Source organism: Nerophis lumbriciformis, linkage group LG16, assembly GCF_033978685.3.
Source record: "Nerophis lumbriciformis linkage group LG16, RoL_Nlum_v2.1, whole genome shotgun sequence".
In the NCBI taxonomy this organism is placed as follows: Eukaryota; Metazoa; Chordata; class Actinopteri; order Syngnathiformes; family Syngnathidae; genus Nerophis; species Nerophis lumbriciformis.
In genome coordinates this window covers 35,915,141-35,939,483 of record NC_084563.2, presented here as the reverse complement: position 1 = coordinate 35,939,483, position 24,343 = coordinate 35,915,141, and the positions used below count along the sequence as shown (strand labels likewise).

General features: G+C 42.8%; 1 protein-coding gene across 5 annotated transcripts in view; it reads right to left on the bottom strand.

Annotated features, from left to right (window-relative positions):
* Nucleotides 1–24,343, bottom strand: part of cabp2a (calcium binding protein 2a) — a 74,088-nt gene that overhangs the window by 32,507 nt on the left and 17,238 nt on the right. The window contains exon 1 of one of the 5 annotated variants that reach the window (XM_061977047.1): nucleotides 2,469–2,876. The exons of 3 other annotated variants lie outside the window; for them this stretch is intronic. In XM_061977047.1, coding sequence (XP_061833031.1) covers nucleotides 2,469–2,510 — 42 coding nt within the window. In that variant the 5' untranslated portion in view covers nucleotides 2,511–2,876. Of the gene's footprint in view, nucleotides 1–2,468; nucleotides 2,877–24,343 lie in introns of those variants that run through there. One more of the 5 variants, XM_061977051.1, reaches the window with a different exon arrangement.

Genomic DNA, 24,343 nt, shown 5'->3' with positions numbered 1-24,343 from the left:
TAGACCAAGACCCGCCATGCCAAGACCAAGACCAAGACCAAGACCTGCCATGCCAAGACCAAGACCCGCCATGCCAAGACCAAGACCCGCCATGCCAAGACCAAGACCCGCCATGCCAAGACCAAGACCCGCCATGCCAAGACCAAGACCTGCCATGCCAAGACCAAGACCAAGACCCACGCCGAGCTTCGCCGCCTGACGCGCCACGCCGAGCTTCGCCGCCTGACGCGCCACGCCGAGCTTCGCCGCCTGACGCGCCACGCCGAGCTTCGCCACCTGACTCACCACGCCCTGCCACGATGACGACGCGCCTGCCTCCTCGTCGGCCACGGATATGGCCGCTACCTGGTCGCCCGCCACGCCAAGTGCGCCCACCTCCCAGTCGGCCACGAATGTGGCCATTCCCTGGGCGCCCGCCTCGCCTGCTGCAGCGGCGTTCCACTCGCCGCCGCCACCTAACTCTGCCCCGGTGGATACGGGGACACGTGGTCTGACGACCCACCGCCATGTCCCCCTCCCGCCCTCCCATGACTTTTGTTAAGTTTTTTTCTTGGACATCTGGTATCTGTCCTTAAGGGAGGGGTTCTGTCATGTCTGTATTATCATGTTTTGTTTTAAGTCATGTTTTGTTTAGTTTGTCTTTTCACTCCCTTGTCTGGTCACCATAGCAACCATTAGTTTTCACCTGTCACGTCACGCACCTGTTTCACGTCTTGAGTCACGCACCTGTTTTCGTTAATCATGTCCATAGTATTTAAGTTAATTCATTTTCTGTTGTTCGGCCTGACGACCTCACACCCCATATATGCTTCTGCACACCCTTATGATCCTTGCTGCTCTTTTTTCATGCCGGTTCCATGCCAAGTAAGTTTTTGTTTTTCAAGCCACAGTTAATGTTTTTGTTTAATTGTTCATAGTTTATTCTCCGCCACTGTGCGCGCTTTTTGTTTGATCCTTTTTTTGTATTTATAGTTAATAAATAAATCATGTACCTTGGTTCCCGTCTCGCCCGTGCCAACTTTCCGTTGCATCCCGGAAAAGCAAACACCCAGGACCAAGTCTTGACAGATTCCTCATGAAATAACCTGCTACAAACCTAATTTAACTGCGTTATTATGTCTTACCTTTACTTTGCCTTGCAAAGCTGCACCATATTGGACGTATTAGCGCAGGGGTGTCAAACTAATTTTAGATCGGGGACCACATGGAGAAAAATCTACTCCCAAGCGGGCCAAACTGGTAAAATCCCGGCATGATAACTTAAAAATAAAGACAACTTCAGATCGTTTTCTTTATTTAAAAATAGAACAAGCACATTCTGAAAATGTACAAATCCTAATGTTGTTGTTTTTTTTACACTTACATGTTGCGGTTAATAGTATTCTATCTTTATTTGTCGTTATTTATATTTTCTGAATAAATTATGTGATAATGTTCATCAGTCAACTCTTTGGTGTTAATCTATCAAGATAAAAAATGTTATATCAAAATAAAATTACAGTATCTTATTCATGTAGTTTGAGCATTTTCGTCGACTGATGTACTAACATCATGTGGTTTATTTTGTGCATATGTAGCATAATCTACAAATATACAAATAATTGATATTGCGACATCCAGTGGACACATTTCGAACAGCAGTTTATTTCATTCAAAAATTTCAGGTTAATTTTTATACTTAGCAAACTCATCCCGCGGGCCAGATAAAACCTTTTCGCGGGGCTGATCCGGCCCTCGGGCCGTACGTTTGACACCACTGTATTTGCAGGTTTTGCAAATGGGTGAGCCGTCGTCTCTCATGTTTCCCAAGTCACCTTCAACCTTTTTTTGGTTGGGAAAAGTTCACTGCTTTGTCCTGCTGCCATTTTTAATGTAATGTAGCATACTAACGTGTCTTTCGATTTGTTTTGAACAGGTTGTGCCAAAAAAAACTAACCAGCATAATGTCTGTTTCTAGTAAGTGAGGAAGACTGAAACACACGGTGTAGTGGAGCCTTTGCGATTAAATAACCGTGACACTTTTTTAATCACGGTTAATAATAAAACTGGCTAATCGTTGCATCCCTAGTCGTTTTGCACCACAAAAAGCCAAACCATTCTTGTTGTGGCATTTCATCACTTTAGGGGATACATACTTTGAATCCTGCACCATCCCCTTGGACCAGAGTTGTCCTACAGTATCTAGTCTGTGAACATGAGCTTATAAAGCCTGCTTTGATGAGAGGTCAAACTTTTTCAAAAACAATCTGAACTGTTCAATGCCCTGAGAATACATCGATCTGGATGAATGAGAATAACCAAAAGCACCTTTTGGAACGGATAGCTAACTAAACCGAGGTATCGCTGCATTTACTTGGGAGTTATGGCTCTGCATTTAAATAATAAAAGTATCAATAAAAACAGTGCATTCAATCAACACCCTTTGATAAGAAAGTGTATTTCCCAGATAAAAGTGATCACTTTCTTACCTTGTCACTTTTTCTTCCAGATGTCTTGTTGATGTTTCCCATCACCCCCACCCCTTTCTCCTGGTTTGTCCCGTGCTCAATAATCACATAAAAGTCCAAAGTCTATCAGCATGCTACTTTCCGTTTAAGTGGACAAGTTAGAATCCAAAATGACTTCGGGCCAGATGAAACTAAGGCTTCCAAACTACAATCGCCTATTGAAGGGTAGTGTGTGGAGAATTACGGGGTAAAAATTCTCAACAGCAATTGCAACAAGCTGCATTTCTATTTCTGATTGCATGACCATCTCTCTCTCTCTCTCTTGCTTGCTCACACCAGCATATTTTTTGATCTGTCACCCCAGGCTACTGCGGGTGATCCCTTGAATTTGGACCAACTTAATCTAATCCATCCCCGCCCCACACTCCTCTCTCTGCCCTTCCGACATCATGTTTACGGTCTCAAAATGACGAGTCTGGCACTACACGTTAAGAGGGGGCCGATTGGGAGGGGGGGGGTTTTGGGGGGATTTACAGAATTAGGGATGGAGAGTTGGCTGTCTGTTTAATCCTCAGGCATTTCAGATTAGAGGAAAGAGTTATGTTGGACATGAGAGCGAAGGCTTGAATTGGGTTCCTCGGCCCTTTGGAAGCATGGACATGAAATTGTGACATTCCGGGGTAGTGGAAGGAAAAAATATTTTGATCTTTCAGCATATGCTGGCAAATCCGATCATCCATGAGTAAGATTACCCGATACCGATCACACGTATTAACTGTAATTGTTGCATTTATTTATGGTTGGTAGGGATGTATATCGTAAGGATTTCATTGATACCAATATGGATCGCTGTACCACAACTCTGCTTGCAGAGTCAAAACTAACAACGGCACAACCAATGACGTTGACATTGGGAACATTGTGAGGCAGGGTTACATCCTGTCGCCATTGCTGTTTATAAATGTCATTGACTTTGTGATGAAGAAGTCCGTCACCGGGGCAAACTTTGGCATCATGTGGGGAGGGGGCAGATTAACCGACCTAGACTTTACGGATGACCTGGCTCTGGTTAGCCATACTCAGCGTGCACCCCAAGAGATGACCAACAATCTCCATGAGCAAAGAGAAGAAGTCGGACTATGGATAAGCCAAGAAAAGACCAAGGCCCTGGCCGTTGGACAAATACAACACTTTCCACCACTCACTATAGACGAACATGACATAGAGTATGTTGACGACTTCACCTATCTTGGAAGTAACATCTCAAGTACAGGAGACGTGGAGAAAGACGTCAATAACAGAACTGGCAAAGCTGCAGAAGTGTTCCAACGGCTTCGAAACATCTGGTCCTCCAAAGCCATCACTACGACCATCAAGCTACGCCTCTACATGTCAGTGGTCATACCAACAGCAACCTACGCCTGTGAGACATGGATGAAGACAGCCAGTATCACCAACAAGCTGGATGTCTTCCATCGACGATGCCTCAGATCCATCCTGAAGATCTCCTGAAGAGACCACATCTCCAACGAGGAGGTGATGAGAAGGGCAGGTGGAGCAGCACTGTCTGACATTGTCTCCGAAAGGAGAAGGAGAATAATGGGGCACATACTCAGACTGCCAAAAGAGACCGGCAAGTGTGGCAATGGACTGGATGCCAGAAGGAGATGGGTGTCAGCTGCCACGGAGCAAGAAGAGCCGCCAGAGACCGGAGAAAAAGGATGGGACTCGTCGCCCAATGTTCTAAAGGGAGGAACAATGTCTAAGTCTAAGTAATATGGATATTCCTTATCAATACTGGATGCGGTAGGCATGTAAGTATCAAACGTGACTCACATTTGTTTGTTGGACTTTATAAATGTTTTTTTCGAAACAGTATTTTACAGCGTAACAAATATCACCAAATATGCTATAATGACGCTAAAAGATGATGAACATGATATTTTTAAGAGCCATTTTCCTTCAGCGCACTTCTGTTTTTTCCTCACTTTATTACCTTTATGAACCATTGCTTTCGGGACTCTATGAACGCTCTTTCCTATCTCTCAACGATTGGAACACCCAAGAACAAAACAAAAATAAGGCATTTTTTGCTCAAACTCTACACTCACTCTCACTTGTTCTAATGCTACGCTCAAGCTGCTTGACCATCATGTGAATTAAGCCGTGAAGAAGGAAAACGGATGTGACGTCATATGCAACCCTCCTATTGCCTGTACAGTAATGTCCACTTTTATTTTGGTTAATTTTAGGGCTTGTCACGCCAGACATCAGGGAATGACTGGGATTGTTATGCTTATGGTAAGGTGTAAGTTTATTTATTTCTTGGCATCAGTCAACAATGTTAATTGATCAATACATTTGCCTTGTTTTCTATCTCCTATGTTATAGTATGCTCTTTCCATTGTGACAAGGCAGGGGTTTGCTTTCCATGAGGTAAGTTTAATCGAAAATGTTAAACAAAAAAGAAATGTGGTATCCTATAGTTGGTCTTTGTGGCAACATAATATTTATTTTGAGAAAAAAATCATGATAATAATTCTTCTCACCACTGGCACATGTTTTCAGATGGACATGCCTTTGATCAAGGAGTGGTGGTGCCTTCTTTTAATCCATCCATTTTGTACCGCTTGGTCGCGGGGGTGCAGGGGCCTATCCCAGCTACATTAATGGAGTGTTTCAAAATAGAAGGTTATCCATCCATCCATTTTCTACCGCTTGTCCCTTTCGGCGTCGCGGGGGGTGCTGGAGCCTATCTCAGCTGCATTCGGGCGGAAGGCGGTGTACACCCTGGACAAGTCGCCACCTCATCACAGGGCCAACACAGATAGACAGACAACATTCACACTCACATTCACACACTAGGGCCAGTTTAGTGTTGCCAATCAACCTATCCCCAGGTGCATGTCTTTGGATGTGGGAGGAAGCCGGAGTACCACGCAGTCACGGGGAAAACATGCAAACTACAAGCCCGGGATTGAACTCAGGACCTTCGTATTGTGAGGCACATGCACTAACCCCTGTACCACCGTGCTGCCCCATAGAAGGTTATGATGATCCTAAAACATGTTCAGATCTATGTTAACAATAAACACTTTAAATATGATCAACAGGTGATTTGCTAAGCTAGTTGAACATCTGACTGAAATCACAGACCAGTAGTTGCCTCTTAAATTGTGGCTAAGGGGGATCAAAGCAGTGGTGTGCCGTCAGGGCCGGCAAGGCCTTCTCTGATGGCCTAACATAAACAGAAATCATGATCATAATTAAAGATAAAAGTAATTTTTAGTTTACTTTCCTTAAATATCTAAAAGTATTCATATTCTCTTCATGTAATATTATGCTCCTTCCATTGCTGTTGTTTTTAGGTTAGAGTTTTTATCCAATCAGAATTCAGCTAGCTTATGTTGTCATGCTGTCCGAAATCTGCACGGAGCATTCAGAATCAACAATACGGGTGTCCGTGCACTGTAAGTGAACGGGCACATACAGTTGATAAATAAATGCGACAGCCAATCAGATTACGAGTTGTTGTCAGTAAGGCCTTCTAGCTAGTCTCAAGTCGAACGTAACATTTACGCGTCCTGTGATTGGATACTCACTTGTCACTACCTATCCAATCAGAAGTTGCACTTTAGGAAAGCAGGAAGTGTTTTTATACACTGAATATTTATCATATAATTTTTATACACTGTTTGTTTACACTGAATTTGTGTACACTGTATTTTTTTCCAATAAAATTGTTAGTGCATGTGCCTCACAATACCAAGGTCCTGGGTTCAACCCGGGCTCGGGATCTTTCTGTGTGGAGTTTGCATGTTCTCCCCGTGACTGCGTGGGTTCCCTCCGGGTACTCCGGCTTCCTCCCACCTCCAAAGACATGCACCTGGGGATAAGTTGATTGGCAACACTAAATTGGCCCTAGTGTGTGAATGTGAGTGTGAATGTTGTCTGTCTATCTGTGTTGGCCCTGCGATGAGGTGGTGACTTGTCCAGGGTGTACCCCACCTACCGCCCGAATGCAGCTGAGATAGGCTCCAGCACCCACCAACAACCACGAAAAGGGACAAGCGGTAGAAAATGGATGGATGGATGGAACTGTGAAATATCTTTACGGCATTTTACTCGAACTGCAGAGCTGTGATTTTACGGTAAATTACAGTAAACTTAAAACTAAATGCTGTAACTTCACAAGTGTAATTGTATTGTTAATTTCTCTCTCTTTTCAAACAGCATACCGCTACTTACTGTGAACGTATGCGCTCCGTAGCCTACGAAAACCCTTAAGCATCAAATCATTTTGAATTTTCAGTCATTTGTTTTTACAAATTACAAAGGACTTTGATACAGTATTTTACTTTGAAATAACAGTTCATTGCTGAGAATTATAAGGATATCATATTTTTTTACAGTCATCTGTTGCAAGGTTACAGTACATTTTGATCACAGTATTTTAATGTGGAAAATATCCATCCATCCATCCATTTTCTACCGCTTGTCTCTTTTGGGGTGGCAGGGGGTGCTGGAGCCTATCTCAGCTGCATTCGGGCGGAAGGCGGCGTACACCCTGGACAAGTCGCCACCTCATCGCAGGGCCAACACAGATAAACAGACAACATTCACACTCATATTCACACACTAGGGCCAATTTAGTATTGCCAATCAACCTATCCCCAGGTGCATGTCTTTGGAGGTGGTAGGAAGCCGGAGTACCCGGAGGGAACCCACGCAGTCACGGGGAGAACATGCAAACTCCACACAGAAAGACCCCGAGCCCGGGTATCGAACCCAGGACATTCATATTGTGAGGCACATGCACTATACCCTGTGCCACCCTATTTCACAGTTCATAACTGTAAATTGTACTGTAAAAGTAATGAGAATATTAGATGGTAATTTACTCAAAATTACAAAACAATTACAAAACAGTGTATGTATTTTTATGTAATAGTACTTATTGCATAACTACATCATAGGAGGGAACCCACACAGCCACAGGGAGAACATGCAAACTCCACACAGAAAGATCCCGAGCCTGGGATTGATCTCAAGACTACTCAGGACCTTCGTATTGTGAGGCACATGCACTAACCCCTGTTCCACCGTGCTGCCCTGTGGAAAATAAACTTTGCAAAATCCTGGTATTTTTTTTTTTTTACAGCATGCATTTTCTCATGTTCCCCTATCCCCCCCCCCACCCCCCCCCTTTTTTTTTTGTGTGTGGGAAGTTGGGGGTGTTCTAATTGAATTGAGGTTTAGCGAAGTCTTGCATGCAGAAACATCCACTTTTCATTTTCACAATTTCACACCACGGGGTGTCAATTGCAGGAGGTTGGAGTTAAGCTTTTTTTTTTTTTTTTTTTTTTAAAGAAAAATCCAAAATGCATCCCCCCAACTGGAAACTGTGCCTTATTCTGAAGTTTGTGTATTCCAGCTTTATTTTCCCCCAGAAAGATGGCAGCAAAAACACCTGCTAGCTCACGTACAGCCCCACTCTTTTACGGTAAACCAGAGTAATGTCTGTTTATTGTCCGATTAGTTAATGAACGAGTCTCCATTGTCTTTATTTGATATGGAATTGTGCAAATGTATTGATTGCTCGTGGAGAGAATGTTAAAGCAAAATGAATCATATGTAACATGCATTTGTAATACAGTTCAATGGACAAATAATATATAATAGCCTCCCCCCTGATATGTATGGATAAATAGTAAGACACTTTTAGGGCAGGGGTGTGTAAAGGTCCGGTGGCACATTAAGTGAAAACAGCAAACGTGGAAAAATAGAACAAAATCGCAAAATGCACAGAGAAAAATCAGAATTAAGGCTATCAATGACCAATATTACCCATCAAATAAACCTAAAATAGGATTTTTTCCCCCTTGTAGTGAATAATGACTAAGGCCTTATATGCTGGCCTAACCTAACCAGAAATCATGATCATAATTAAAGATAAGTCATTTTTAATTTACTTTCCCTAAATATCTAAAAGAATTCATATTCTCTTCATGTCATATTATGCTGCTTCCAGTGCTGTTGTTTTTAGGTTAGAGTTTGTATCCAATCAGAATTCAGCTAGCTTATGTTGCCATGCTGTACAAAATCTGCCGGGGACCTTCAGAATCAACAATGCAGGCGTCTGTGCACTGTAAGTGAACGGGCATATACAGGTGATAGACAATTGCCATAGCCAATCAGATCACGAGTTGTTGTCAGTAAGGACTTCTAGCTGGTCCTGACATTTACGCGTCCTGTGATTGGATACTCGCTTGGGAGTCCCAAGTGAGTAACCAATCACTAGTTGGAAAAACAGGAAGTGGCACCGGAACCATACAAGCCCTAGAAAACTCACCGGTACTCAAAGAAGGAGAGCAAAACGTTGATTAAGTGGCAGATATATATTTCATACTTGCCAATCCTCCCGGATTTTCCGGGATACTCCCGAAATTCAGCGCCTCTCCCGAAAACCTCCCGGGACAAATTTTCTCCCGAAACTCAGGCGGACCTGGAGGCCACGCCCCCTCCAGCTCCATGCGGACCTGGAGGGTCTGCATGGAGCAATGTTGTTGTAATATATTGAGTTGGAGGCAATAACCAGGCGAGGTGATGAAGTACGTCTCTTTACCGTAGACTTCAGAACAGACTCACACACTTGACGTCAGGTGCGCAACACCACGTAAATCGTTGGCCAACCAAAAAGTAACCCCAGTACACTATAGCCAACATTCACCAGGAGATGGCAATAGACAAACATAGTTCACTCTATTACATTCCTCCCCTTTTAGAAATGTAGAAGTACTTAAAAGAAATAAACAACCCAACCAAAAAATGCAGCAGCTCAATTAAAAAACTACTTAAGCCACATTTTTTTTTTATTACTGAACTCTTAACCCTCATTTGTAAACAATAACATGCTTATTATACAAACAGTATTTGTACATCTTTAACACAGATTTTTATACTGTCTTCAGAGATTAAATATTTTTGGTGGTACTCGAAACCTTTCTGGGTACCTGCGGATCACTGGTGGGGTTTTTGTTGTGGGTGATCTGGGTTCTGATGATGGCAACTCAGCAGCCCTTGAATCTGGTTCAATGATGAGACTAGTTTGTGTCTGACTCACTGATGGTCCTGGTGATGGAACTGAAACAGCACTGTCCAGTTGTACTGATGGCACATTTTCTGCAACTGGTGGAGAATAGATAATTTGCAGTCTCTCCATGTTTTCTCGCCATGGTAACATGTGATCCACATGCACTGTGCGCTGTCTCTGTCCCTCTTGATAGATAGATAGATATATATATATATATATATATATATATATATATATATATATATATATATATATATATAGCTCTGGATGCTGTGGGGCTGTCTTGGTTGACAAGACTCTGCAGCATCGCGTGGACATCGGGGGCGGTACCTCTGGATTGGCAGACCGGGGTGGTGGTTCCTTTCTTTAAGAAGGTGAACCGGAGGGTGTGTTCTAACTATCGTGGGATCACACTCCTCAGCCTTCCCGGTAAGGTCTATTCAGGTGTACTGGAGAGGAGGCTACGCCGGATAGTCGAACCTCGGATTCAGGAGGAACAGTGTGGTTTTCGTCCTGGTCGTGGAACTGTGGACCAGCTCCATACTCTCGGCAGGGTCCTTGAGGGTGCATGGGGGTTTGCCCAACCAGTCTACATGTGTTTTGTGGACTTGGAGAAGGCATTCGACCGTGTCCCTCGGGAAGTCCTGTGGTGAGTGCCCAGAGAGTATGGGGTATCGGACTGTCTGATTGTGGCAGTCCGCTCCCTGTATGCTCAGTGCCAGAGCTTGGTCCGCATTGCCGGCAGTAAGTCGGACACGTTTCCAGTGAGGGTTGGACTCCGCCAAGGCTGCCCTTTGTCACCGATTATGTTCATAACTTTTATGGACAGAATTTCTAGGCGCAGTCAAGGCGTTGAGGGGATCCGGTTTGGTGGCTGCAAGATTAGGTATCTGCTTTTTGCAGATGATGTGGTCCTGATGGCTTCATCTGGCCAGGATCTTCAGCTCTCACTGGATCGGTTCGCAGCCGAGTGTGAAGCGACTGGGATGAGAATCAGCACCTCCAAGTCCGAGTCCATGGTTCTTGCCCGGAAAAGGGTGGAGTGCCATCTCCGGGTTGGGGAGGAGATCTTGCCCCAAGTGGAGGAGTTCAAGTACCTCGGAGTCTTGTTCACGAGTGAGGGAAGAGTGGATCGTGAGATCGACAGGCGGATCGGTGCGGCGTTTTCAGTAATGCGGACGCTGTATCGATCCGTTGTGGTGAAAAAGGAGCTGAGCCGGAAGGCAAAGCTCTCAATTTACCGGTCGATCTACGTTCCCATCTTCACCTATGGTCATGAGCTTTTGGTTTTGACCGAAAGGACAAGATCACGGGTACAAGCGGCCGAAATGAGTTTCCTCCGCCGGGTGGCGGGGCTCTCCCTTAGAGATAGAGTGAGAAGCTCTGCTATCCGGGGGGAGCTCAAAGTAAAGCCGCTGCTCCTCCACATCGAGAGGAGCCAGATGAGGTGGTTCGGGCATCTGGTCAGGATGCCACCCGAACGCCTCCCTAGGGAGGTGTTTAGGGCACGTCCGACCGGTAGGAGGCCGCGGGGAAGACCCAGGACACGTTGGGAAGACTATGTCTCCCGGCTGGCCTGGGAACGCCTCGGGGTCCCACAGGAAGAGCTGGACGAAGTGGCTGGGGAGAGGGAAGTCTGGGCTTCCCTGCTTAGGCTGCTTCCCCCGCGACCCGACCTCGGATAAGCGGAAGAAGATGGATGGATGGATGGATATATATATATATATATATATATAAGTATTTCTTATATATATATATATATATATATATATATATATATATATATATATATATATATATATATATATATATATATATATATGTATATATATATATATATATATATATAAGAAAATACTTCACTTTCAGTGAATTCTAGCTATATATATATATATATATATATATATATATATATATATATATATATATATACCGTATATTACCAAATAAACGCCCTTGGGCAAATAACCGCCCATGTCCTAATAGCCGCCCGGGGTCTGACCCCATTTTGTGAATTAACCGCCTCTTCCTAATAACCGCCTATGTCCAAATAGCCGCCCATGGGCTGTTATTTGCATAATTTAGATTAAAATGCTACTGGGGTTGCGTTTGCTGCAGTATTATTGTTTTGATGGTTTTATAGAGTACTTGGTACCATAATTTTATTTTTTCCTGTATGCTGCTTTATTTAAAACTTGGAGTACTGTAGCCTTTATTTTATTTAAGTGACAGTATTATTGTTCTGTTTTGATGGTGGGTTTTATACTTGAGTACTTGGTACCATAATTTTATTTTCCCCGGTAGGCTGCTTTATTTAAAAAGTTTATTTATTTTTAGTATTGGTATTCTATTTCACAATTGTTGCACTAGTGCCATGTAGAGGCCTTGTTGTTCTCTTGTCTTTTGATAGCCTACCTCATGTTGATCTCTTGTTTTGTTGTTTGTATGTTTACAATAGCTTTTACATTTAAAGTTTTTTGTACGAAAAAAAAATACTGGACAGTAACAACTGTAACCAAATAATGGCCTGGTGCAGGCTGGTGCAAAAATAAATAAAAGCCTTGTGCAAATAACCGCCTGCTTCTTTTAAACGCCTGTCCTCAAAATCGATTTTGTGAAATAAACGCCTGGGCTACTATTTGGTAATATACGGTATATATATATATATATATATATATATATATATATTTGGACTGTGGAGTTTTTGTTTTCCCAAGATGCAAGAGAATTTGGATCGGACATGGCTTGAAGGTGGGTACATGATTTATTTATCAAACAAAGAATAAACGAAAAGCACGCACTTTGGCGGAGGTAAAAAAACTTGGCGAATGAAAACAAAACTTGCACAGAGGCAGAAACTGAACACGAAATAACAAAACACTTACTGTGGCACCGTGAACAGGGCTTGAAAACGCGAGGATAGCAGGGTGAGAAAGGCTATGACTCCAGGACGAACAACAGAAAATGAAAAGCTTAAATAACACAGACATGATTAACAACAGGTGCGTGACTCAAAACAGGTGCGTGACATGACAGGTGAAACTAATGGGTAACTATGGTGACAAGACAAGGGAGTGAAAAGACAGAAACTAAAGAGTCCTATAACTAAACAAAACATGATTACACAGACATGACAGAGCCCCTCCCTTAAGGACAGATACCAGATGTCCATAAAAAAAATTAACAAGAGTCATGGGAGGGCGGGAGGGGGACATGGCGGTGGGTCGCCAGATTACGTGTCTCCGTATCCACCGGGGCAGAGTTAGGTGGCGGCGGCGAGTGGAAGGCCGCTGCAGCAGGCGAGGCGGACGCCCAGGGAATGGCCACATTCGTGGCCGACTGGGAAGTGGGCGCATTTGGCGTGGCGGGCGACCAGGTAGCGGCCATATCCGTGGCCGACGAGGAGGGAGGCGTGTCGTCATCGTGGCAGGCGTGGAAGCAGCAGATGATGCAGGCGGCGAAGCTCGGCGTGGCGCATCAGGCGGCGAAGCTCGGCGTGGCGCGTCAGGCGGCAAAGCTCGGCGTGGCGCGTCAGGCGGCGAAGCTCGGCGTGGCGTGTCAGGCGGCGAAGCTCGGCGTGGCGCGTCTTGGTCTTGGCCTAGGCGTGGGTCTTGGTCTTGGCATGGCGGGTCTTGGTCTTGGTATGGCGGGTCTTGGTCTTGGACTTGGCGTGGAGGGTCTTGGTCTTGGACTTGGCGTGGAGGGTCTTGGACTTGGACTTGGCGTGGAGGGTCTTGGACTTGGCGTGGAGGGTCTTGGTCTTGGCGTGGAGGGTCTTGGTCTTGGCGTGGAGGGTCTGGTGCTAGCCTTGGTGCGGCGACAGGTGCTAGCCTTGGTGCGGCGACAGGTGCAAGCCTTGGTGCGGCGACAGGTGCTAGCCTTGGTGCGGCGACAGGTGCTAGCCTTGGTGTGGCGACAGGTGCTAGCCGTGGAGCGGCGACAGGTGCTAGCCGTGGAGCGGCGACAGGTGCTAGCCTTGGAGCGGCGACAGGTGCTTTGCCTTGGAGCGGCGACAGGTGCTAGCCTTGGAGCGGCGACAGGTGCTAGCCTTGGAGCGGCGACAGGTGCTAGCCTTGGAGCGGCGACAGGTGCTAGCCTTGGAGCAGCTAGCCGTGGTGCTAGCCTTGGAGCAGCTAGCCGTGGTGCTAGCTTTGGAGCAGCTAGCCGTGGTGCTAGCCTTGGAGCAGCTACAGGTGCTAGCCGTGGAGCTAGCCTTGGAGCAGGTGGAGGTGGCCTAGCTGGGGGTTGCGGCTTGGCAGGTCGGAAGACTGGTGAGGGCGGTCGTGCTGGAGGCTGTGGCTTGACGGGTCGGAAGACTGGTGAGGGCGATCGTGCTGGAGGCTGTGGCTTGACAGGTCGGAAAACTGGTGGTGGCGGCCGTGCTGGAGGCTGTGGCTTGACATGGTGATGCAGAGCCACCCCACCTACACAGCTCCCGACCCCCCCCCCCCCCCCCTCAAGGGGCGGATACCAGACGCGCTCTCTGCGGTCTGGAACTCTCTCTAGGGGTGGGCGGGGGTTCGGCAGAAACGTCCTCTTTAAATTGTCCAAAATGTCTATTTTCTACCTGTGATTTTGTGGGTGAAAAACAATGTTTGTGTGACTTGGGTGTGGCTTGAGTCCTGGAGATCGGGGAATCAAAAGAAAAAGAATTCAGAAAAAAAAAATCCTGGTCTTTGACGTCATCGTGGAGCTGCGGAGCTGGCAGCAGCCTACTTCCGCCCGGAGTGGGAGGAGCCTGCGGGAGCGCTGCGTGCGGTCTGCTCGCCTTCCCTGACGTCCTCAGTCTGGAGCGGCGCTTCCGGGATTGCGGTGAAGCAGCGCCATCCTCGGACCAAATGGAGCTAATGGGAATAAGCTTCCCATTTGGCCCCCACATCAGGTCTCGCTCCGCCATGGCTCCTAAAGACTCCCAATTTCCTTCTTCGCCCAAATTCCTTGCGGGAAAGTGATTAGCTGGAGTCATAAGGTCAAGACTTGGACTGTGGAGTTTTTGTTTCCCCAAGATGCAAGAGAATTTGGATCGGACATGGCTTGAAGGTGGGTACATGATTTATTTATCAAACAAAGAATAAACGAAAAGCGCGCACTTTGGCGGAGGTAAAAAAACTTGGCGAATGAAAACAAAACTTGCACAGAGGCAGAAACTGAACACAAAATAACAAAACACTTACTGTGGCATGGGACCGTGAACAGGGCTTGAAAACGCGAGGATAGCAGGGTGAGAAAGGCTATGACTCCAGGACGAACAACAGAAAATGAAAAGCTTAAATAACACAGACATGATTAACAACAGGTGCGTGACTCAAAACAGGTGACAGGTGAAACTAATGGGTAACTATGGTGACAAGACAAGGGAGTGAAAAGACAGAAACTAAAGAGTCCTATAACTAAACAAAACATGATTACACAGACATGACAATATATATATAAAATACTTGACTTGGTGAATTCTAGCTGTAAATATACTCCTCCCCTCTTAGCCACGCCCCCAACCACGCCCCCACCCCACCCCCCACCTACCAAAATCGGAGGTCTCAAGGTTGGCAAGTATGATATATTTGCAAGGCCATTTTAAAGAAGGATATTTAAAGAGAAACTAGATCTTGGGAGACGAGGTCGGCTGAAGCCGGAAGCTATCCCACCAGTGAAATGGTTTGCCCGTGACTTTCACACAAATCAACCGGCTATGACCAACTACAGACTACGACTTAAAATATTTTATTTCTTAATTGTTTCATGTTTCATTTGTTTTATACAATTCTTTTAATTTTGAAAGTACCACATAAGATATGTTTTAATTGCTGAAGCGGGTTTATTCAATTTTAAATGCACCGAAAATTAGACTGTTTTGTACACTGTTGGGTAGATTCAATGCATGGTAGTGTAGAAGTGTGTTTCTGTATAATATCTCCAGCCGTGTCCATGTGGTGACATAAATTACGACATTTTGAGAGTTGAAGTTGGACTAAGTAGGACATCAGTGAAGGCTTAGGTGAGAAACGCCACTGGGCTACAGTGATTGTCAAACTTCCATCCATCCATCCATTTTATACCGCATGACCTTCTCTGCAGCCTATTCTAGCTGCACTTGGGTGGAAGGCGGTGTACACCCTGGACAAGTCGCCATCTCATCGCAGGGCCAACACAGATATGAGATGCAAAACAAATGCAAGCCACTATGACTGTTTTCAACATTAATGGCTGTAATGATGATAGAAAGGATCAGTGACAATAACAATATGAATAATAATAACACATATAGTTTCTGCTATTGTATTTATTTTTTGTTGTTTAATGTTTTAAATCACTATTGTTGATGTTCATGTTATCGTTGCTATTGGTACTGTTTTGTATTAGTTTGTCTTCTCAATTGCTCCGTAAATTGGATTTGCTCTATTTTATTTTATTAGACTGATTAACATACTGTGTGATTTTTTGAAACAAAATACATGTTTAATAAAAGAAAAGAGAAAAATAAACAACACAAAGCTTTGTCTCTACATTTATATGACGTTTTTAAATATAGAAAAAATCAACATAATGAAATGTAAATATTATGATGTATAATTTTACGTTTTAGGCAGAGGGTAAAATTATTTCCCTGTTGCATTGTCAAAACATCACCACGAGAGTGCAGCCTATCACATCTTTCTTGCTGTTGCATATAGAAATCCGCAAATAGCTGCAATACCCAGTAGCCACCAGCAGATGTCACTAAAGATAAGCGTCAAAAGAAGACCGCAAAGTGCCGAAAGAGTTCCAAAACCTACTTTTTTATACCATAACTAACCTTTTAAGCGGACACTCATCAAACAGGATACTCCTAACCTTTGTGAGACAGTGCAAATTAGATTGACACATATATATTACACAATATATGATGTGATGACAAACAAATGCTGAACATAGACTTGGTTATATAATATTTTATGCCTTGCTTCACTGATCCAGATTAGGAAATTGAACCTTCAGTCCCGGAATGGCATTCCTTGTTATCATACATTGTCACACATAAGCTTCAGATTAACTATGTGGTTTGGTAGGAGACTCACTTTGCAAAAACGTATACAAACTAGTGATGAGTTTGCAGAACAGAAGGCATCAATCCCTTGGCAACAGCAAGCACAGAAGTTTGTTAAATCAGCAAGGAATCCAGCAAGATAAAGCAATTTTCAAAAATGTAATTCTTACTGGAGGTCTGATCATGTGCTGTCATAACATATAAACACAGTTACATGTTGGGATGTGTGGCTTTAATACACGGACGATGTACCAGTTTGAAAAAGTACATCCTCTCATTAATTATTTCTCTGTACATGGAGAATCATCCATGTACATCGAACATCATTTGACCTACGACGTGAGATAATCTCCCGTAAGGCTACTTTGACGTCTAAGATAAGAAGATACAATGTACTTACAGGGTGTGTGGTCAAGTTGGGCTTCAATGGGTCTAAATTGTTGTACGCACACGGACAAACGCATTGAAGGGAGATATCACCAAACTTTTGTTGGAAGCTTAGTAGTATAAAGTCGGAACATTTGACATGCCTGTTAGATACCGAGAAAACAAGCTATTTTTCAAACCTTGTCCTTCAAAACGTTTTAGTGCACTGTCAAGCTTGTTACGGATGGTTTGGTAGTTTGCTAGCACTAATGAAAACATGTTGTAAATTTGCGTATTCATTAATTAGCTTAGAAATTTGTCCTGCTCCTGTAAAATCTTAATCACTTGTAACACCCATTACCATCGGCCGATTTTCTTGAAAAGTATGTGATTGTATACAATGTCAATGGCAAAAGCCGAAACCCGTCTCGCTGACACTGTATTGATTTTTAGTCATCAGCTGACAAGCAGCTAATTTTGTGTCTCCATCCACAGTGCGGAGCCGCTCCTCTAATATGACGACAATAGTCACCTCCATTACAGCAAATAAACTGCATTTCTTCGGAGAGAAAAAAATAGTCATATTTTCCCGACTATAAGACGCTACTTTATTCCCAAACTTTGAACCCTGCATCTTATTCAATGGTGCGGCTAATTTATGAATTTGTATTGGCTAATGGCTTAATTATAGAATTGATTAAGCAAAAAAAACCAAAGTATTAAAAGACTCACTTTAAGAAACTGTTCAGACCTAAAGGGTTGACAAAGTACAAAGAAGAATAAACATCCTCAATACATTGATACAAATCTTGAACCTTATTTAAAAAAAAGACAATTTAGTGTTGCCAATCAATCTATCCCCAGGTGCATGTCTTTGGAGGTGGGAGGAAGCCGGAGCACCCGGAGAGAACCCATGATCCAAATCCAAATCCAAAAGCTAAATCCACACAGAATCAAACCCAGTATCTTCTCACTGTGAGACATAAGCCCTTACGACTCCACCACTATGCTGCCCTCATTATCATCAGCATGTCTTCTTTAAATATTAGAACAAAATACATGTGTGCAGAGTTTTAGAGTGTAAGAGATCAATCTTAATTTTGGTTGTCACTTCCTCAGAGCGGTCGCTTCTTCCTGATGAAACGTCACATATGTAAAAAACAGCTCGCCGCGTGTTGGGTTCCTACATCTCCTATTGTCTGTAATCGATATGTCTGCACACAACAACATTTTACTAATAGTGTTGGGCGCGTGGGGTTTCCACATGGTTGACGTGATTGATCCCCGCCAGGGCGCGCTGCTGTCAGTCGCAGAGTTCGCAATGCCATCACGCGCTTCTGGCCGGCCCAATTCCGCTGTCGGCCACGGTGGGACTCAGCGGAAATTAGACACACCGCGGGCACCATAACGCACCACCTCATCCTGCAGGTGTAGCAAGTCTCTAGAAAAAGAAATGTATCCTTCAGGGGTCTCACAAACAGAAACTTCGTTCTACCTTTTACTTCCTCTATTTAGTCAAGTTTGATGTCCTCTTGGTGCTCCGCGCCAGTGCCAAGGTTCTCACAAACTGTGGTTTAGCCTTTTTTTGAAGTGTAAAAATTTGCAATTGAGATCTTTGTTTTGTTCACTTCAATAAAAGACTGTATTCCTTTTACAAATACCGTTAATTAACTTTGAACATTCACGTATAAGTACATAAGCACATCAATGTGACAGGTGTGTGTGCGTGTGTGTGTGTGTGTGTGTGTGTGTGTGTGTGTGTGTGTGTGTGTGTGTGTGTGTTATTGTATTTCTACCCTTCTTGAGACATCAACAAGGAAAAGTACCTTCCATATGAGGACCGGTGAACAAGTTAGGACCAAAATCATGGTAGCAGTACGGAAAACCGTTGCATCTAATAGAGAATGTTCCATTTACGCCCCTGGTGGTGAAATCTATCAAAATTAGGTTGGTAACAAAAAGGAGGGATTTTTCTAATTGACTGTGTCTGTTTTAAAAGTGCTCCACCTCCGGTCAACATACGAAATAACAAATGTGTGTAAAAATTTGAAGTGCTTCCCCTCTGGCCAACATATGTAATATGTGTGTGTGTAAGACATTGAATTGTGCCCCCTTTGGCTAAAATTAATTACAAATAAATAAATATGTACGTATATAGAGACATACTGTAATAACTTGAAGTAAATAAAGAAGATTAAAAACCAATTACAAACAAAAAAAAAGAAAAAAAAACTTACCTTTTTTCTAATTGCATAGTATGTATATATTATTAATGTTGTAAATACCATTTTTTATATGTCTAGAAAGGGTGGTCCTAAAGAGGTAGGCATTATTCGGAGGTCTCAAGAAGGTAACAAATACAATAACGTGTGTGTGTGTGTGTGTGTGTGTGTGTGTGTGGTGGGTGGCGGGTGGGGCCTTGCACCCAAAGTCAACTGGGATAGGCTCCAGCTCACCCTCTATTGTGGACGAGAGAATGAATGTGTGTCTACCACTACTGATTTCAACCACAGATTGGTTTTAACAAGTGAAGAAAGTATAATATTTAAATTACAATTATATTTCTAATCATGATTTTATTTGTCTTCTTGTATTAGTAAACAAATTCTGCTCAACAAATAAACTTGCCATGCCTATTACTCGTCGGACACGTATTCTGAGAAGGTGGAAAATTCCCAGATACACCTGTTTGACAACACGATGCGGCTTTCTGATGCGTTTCGGGGAAACATGATCTGCGGAACTATCGGAGGAGAAATTGTCATTCATATGTACTTCCTGTATTGAAACATTGTTCAGAAAAATGTGCTGCATGTATGGTACTGTTTCGGGGTGTGCCAGTATGATATTTATATTGATATTGTTTAGATATCAGCAAAGAAACAAGTATCGTCTTGCATGTAAAATCTCCTATACAAGCAGTCCTGCAGCGTGTGTATGTGTGCAAAGCGGGACAGCCTGTTAATAGATCAGAATAGAATAGAAAGTACTTTATTGATCCCTTGGGGAAATTCAGCACCACAGTTCGCTCACAATAAACCATAAACACTTAGGTATTTTTTACATGTGAATAATACAAATACAGTCTATTATACAGCATTATTCACATGTGAATAATGTAAATACAGTCTATTATACATTCAAGTGCAGTCAAAAAGGAACACATGCATTATACAGTCTGATGGCTGTCGGTAAGATCCTAATGTCCTCCAATAAAAACACAAGGTTGGTCTTTTCTTCTATTTTAGTCAAGTTATTTACAAAAGGTAAACATGGTAGGCTATTGGCTACCAAGAGCTAGCAGATACACAATAGCTAAGCACACAATAGCACACAAGCTAGACATACAGTACATATTAAGTGTCCTTAAAATATATTGCATAATGATTGTTTATTTTTTATTAAATGGATCCCCATTAGCTGACGCCAAGGCGACTGCTAGTCTTCCTGGGGTCCATAATGATGCAGTCTAAAACAGCACATTTGTCAAACAAGTATCAATTATAGTTTCATATGACTTACACATACACAGTCTCTAAGGCAGAAGTGACCTAACTTCATCATTACTGTATTTTCCGGACCATAGGACGCACAAGATTATAAGGCGCACTGTTGATGAATTTTCTATATTTCGATATTCAACATTTTTTCATATATAAGGCGCACCGGATTATAAGGCGCATTAAAAGGAGTCATATTATTTAATTTTTTTTCTAAATTGAAAACACTTCCTTGTGGTCTACATAACATGTAATGGTGGTTATTTGGTCAACATTTTGTATAGATTATGTTCTATAAATCATCTTCAAGCTGCTTTCTGACAGTCGCTTCAGGATGCGCCATTTTGTGGGCGGTCTTATTTACGTGGCTCACCTTCGACAGCGTCTTCTCCCCGTCATCTTTGTTGTAGCGGTGTAGCGTGCAAGGACGGGTGTGGAAGAAGTGTCAAAAGATGGAACTAACTGTTTTAATGACATTCAGACTTTACTTAAAGGCCTACTAAAATGCGATTTTCTTATTTAAACAGGGATAGCAGGTCCATTCTATGTGTCATACTTGATCATTCCGCGATATTGCCATATTTTTTGCTGAAAGGATTTAGTAGAGAACATCGACGATAAAGTTCGCAACTTTTGGTCGCTGATAAAAAAGCATTGCCTGTACCGTAAGTAGCAGACGATATGCGCGTGACGTCACAGGTTGTGGAGCTCCTCACATCCGCACATTGTTTACAATCATGGCCACCAGCAGCGAGAGCGATTTGGACCACGAAAGCGACAATTTCCCCATTAATTTGAGCGAGGATGAAAGATTTGTGGATAAGGAAAGTGAGAGTGAGGGCAGTGGGAGCGATTCCGATAGGGAAGATGCTGTGAGAGGCGGGTGGGACCTGATATTCAGCTGGGAATGACTAAAACAGTAAATAAACACAAGACATATATATACTCTATTAGCCTCAACCCAACCAGGCTTATATTTAATATGCCACAAATTAATCCCGCATAACAAACACCTCCCCCCTCCCGTCCGTATAACCCACCAATACAACTCAAACACCTGCACAACACACTCAATACCACAGCCCAAAGTACCGTTCACCTCCCCAAAGTTCATACAGCACATATATTTCCCCAAAGTCCCCAAAGTTACGTACGTGACATGCATATAGCGGCACGCACGTACGGGCAAGCGATCAAATGTTTGGAAGCCGCAGCTGCATGCGTACTCATGGTACCGCATCTGCATATCCAACTCAAAGTCCTCCTGGTAAGAGTCTCTGTTGTCCCAGTTCTCCACAGGCCAATGGTAAAGCTTGACTGTCATCTTTCGGGAATGTAAGCAATGAAACACCGGCTGTGTTATCTGGCACAACAGTCAGGGGGTGCATTCTACGGCGGGGGTGCGTTATCCGGCACAACACCTGCCGCAATACACCGCTTCCCACCTACAGCTTTCTTCTTTGCTGTCTCCATTGTTCATTGAACAAATTGCAAAAGATTCACCAACACAGATGTTCAGAATACTGTGGAATTTTGCGATGAAAACAGATGACTTAATAGCTGGCCACCACGCTGTCCCAAAATGAGCTCTATAATCCGTGACGTCACGCGCAGGCATCATCATACCGAGACGTTTTCAGCAGGATATTTCGCGCAAAATTTAAAATTGCACTTTAGTAAGCTAACCCGGCCGTATTGGCATGTGTTGCAATGTTAAGATTTCATCATTGATATATCAACTATCAAACTGCGTGGTCGGTAGTAGTGGGTTTCAGTAGGCCTTTAAATCAATAAAGGAGCAGCATCTCCTCATCCGGAAACAACAACGACGCCTGAAATGTGTCCCGTGAAAAAACGTCAGACCGGAACTCTCTAATAACTAAAGTTCCTTCGGTGGATTGGATAAACGTAGCCTAATGTTTGTGCACTATTGACGAGTGATGCACTGAAAATTTGGCCGCGGAAAAAAAAACTGACCACCACATTATAATATATCTTCTACATCAGTGGTTCTCAAATGGGGGTACGCGTACCCCTGGGGGTACTTGAAGGTATGCCAAGGGGTACGCAAGATTTTTTTTGAATATTCTAAAAATAGTAACAATTCAAAAATCCTTTATAAATATAAATAAAAACCTATCTTTTTGTCCAAATAGTTCAAGAAAGACCACTACAAATGAGCAATATTTTGCACTGTTATACAATTTAATAAATCAGAAACTGATGACATAGGGCTGTATTTTACTTCTTTATCTCTTTTTTTCAACCAAAAATGCTTTGCTCTGATTAGGGGGTACTTGAATTAAAACCATTTTCACAGGGGGTACATCACTGAAAAAAGGTTGAGAACCACTGTTCTACATGAAATATGTCTTTCATCATGCTATTTCTTGCGTTTGAGCCTTTCCAGACGCACAGATGCGCTGGTGATGCGAGCCATGGCCTGGCGCACATAATTGTCAGTGTGCATAGATTCCTGTTGTCTCAATTGCAATTCAAAAAAGGTGTTACTGATTATAGATGTGTACTGCTGCTTCAACACAGCTCACACAGGTGGGCACATAACATAAATGTGCACCACTTTTCAATTGCGCACGCAGTAATCGTTAAACGGACGCAATTTTGTTTTTTTGCACACGCTGTTTTGCACGTGGTATTTGGATCTTAGTAAATCAGGCCCAAAATATGTTTATCGATGTGTGCCAGTCTCGTTCATGAAAATTCTAGCCAAAATGTAAGCTGTGTTTTGGTTATCATAGGTTCGATTCCTTTTATTTCCTTTGTGGATAATATACAACAAAATTGAGTTCATCGTACCTCCAAACATTGCTTGGAGTGCCTGATGAATGGAGTGCCAAATGAAAGATTTGTTGAAAGTTATTAAAAACAAAAAATCAAAAGAAAGAAAAAGAGATTTAGTCTAATCTGACATTGTACGGACTGCAACGACAAATGGAGAAATAATGTGTCGACTATCCCATGCTCTCATTTCACCCACTCGAAAAGAGGCTGACACCCGGTGCACATGCCTACGATTTATGGATGATTTTTCATGTGACCTAAAAGTGGGATTTACGTCGTCTCTCCAGTCAAGGACATCCGCTGGATTAAATATATTCTACGCTAGTAGGACAATGCATATAACATTGCAAATACCACAGGATAAAACTGTGCGTTCTTTTAAAGTGCCCACTTTCATCAGACACATAAATAAATCGGCTTATTAAAACGTATTTATCAAAGTCTTCTCATCATTTGAATGCAAATCAAATCACTTAGTGAAACAATTTGTCAATAAATGATATCTGGATAATAAATGGGACACAAGGAAATAAAATGTAATAATACATGATACAATTAATTGCAAAATTATTTTAAAAACATGATTACTTAATTAATGAATACAGTTAAAAATGTGCATTTACACTACCTTGAACACTGAAAATGTGCTGCCTGTCCCCATTTCCTAAAATTACTGCAAAATATAATCTAGCCAACCAAAATTGAGACCATTAGCAAAATGTTATTTGAATTCCCATTCCACTTTATTATACTTATTTTTAAACACACATTAACTAAATGTGATGCAAGTTTCGTACTAAATAAAATGTCAAACAAATGTTTTAATAATGTACTTTTTTAGTGCGAAATAACTACTACTTTAACATCATAAAACATCAAAAGCTGTATTACCAATGTGTCACCCTTGAGGGAAATGTGTCACCATGTTCTTTTCAGTGACGGAGCAGGAAAGAGCTTGGAATAAGTTTCCGTTAAAATTTCATACAAAGCGCTCTTTTACAAATGTTTTACTTGTTTATTTTTATTTTTTTTAAACGGGGCCTTAGGCACAGCTTATTTGGGGAGGGTGATTGTAATCTTTTAAACATTTCAGAAATGTTAGATTCTTTTT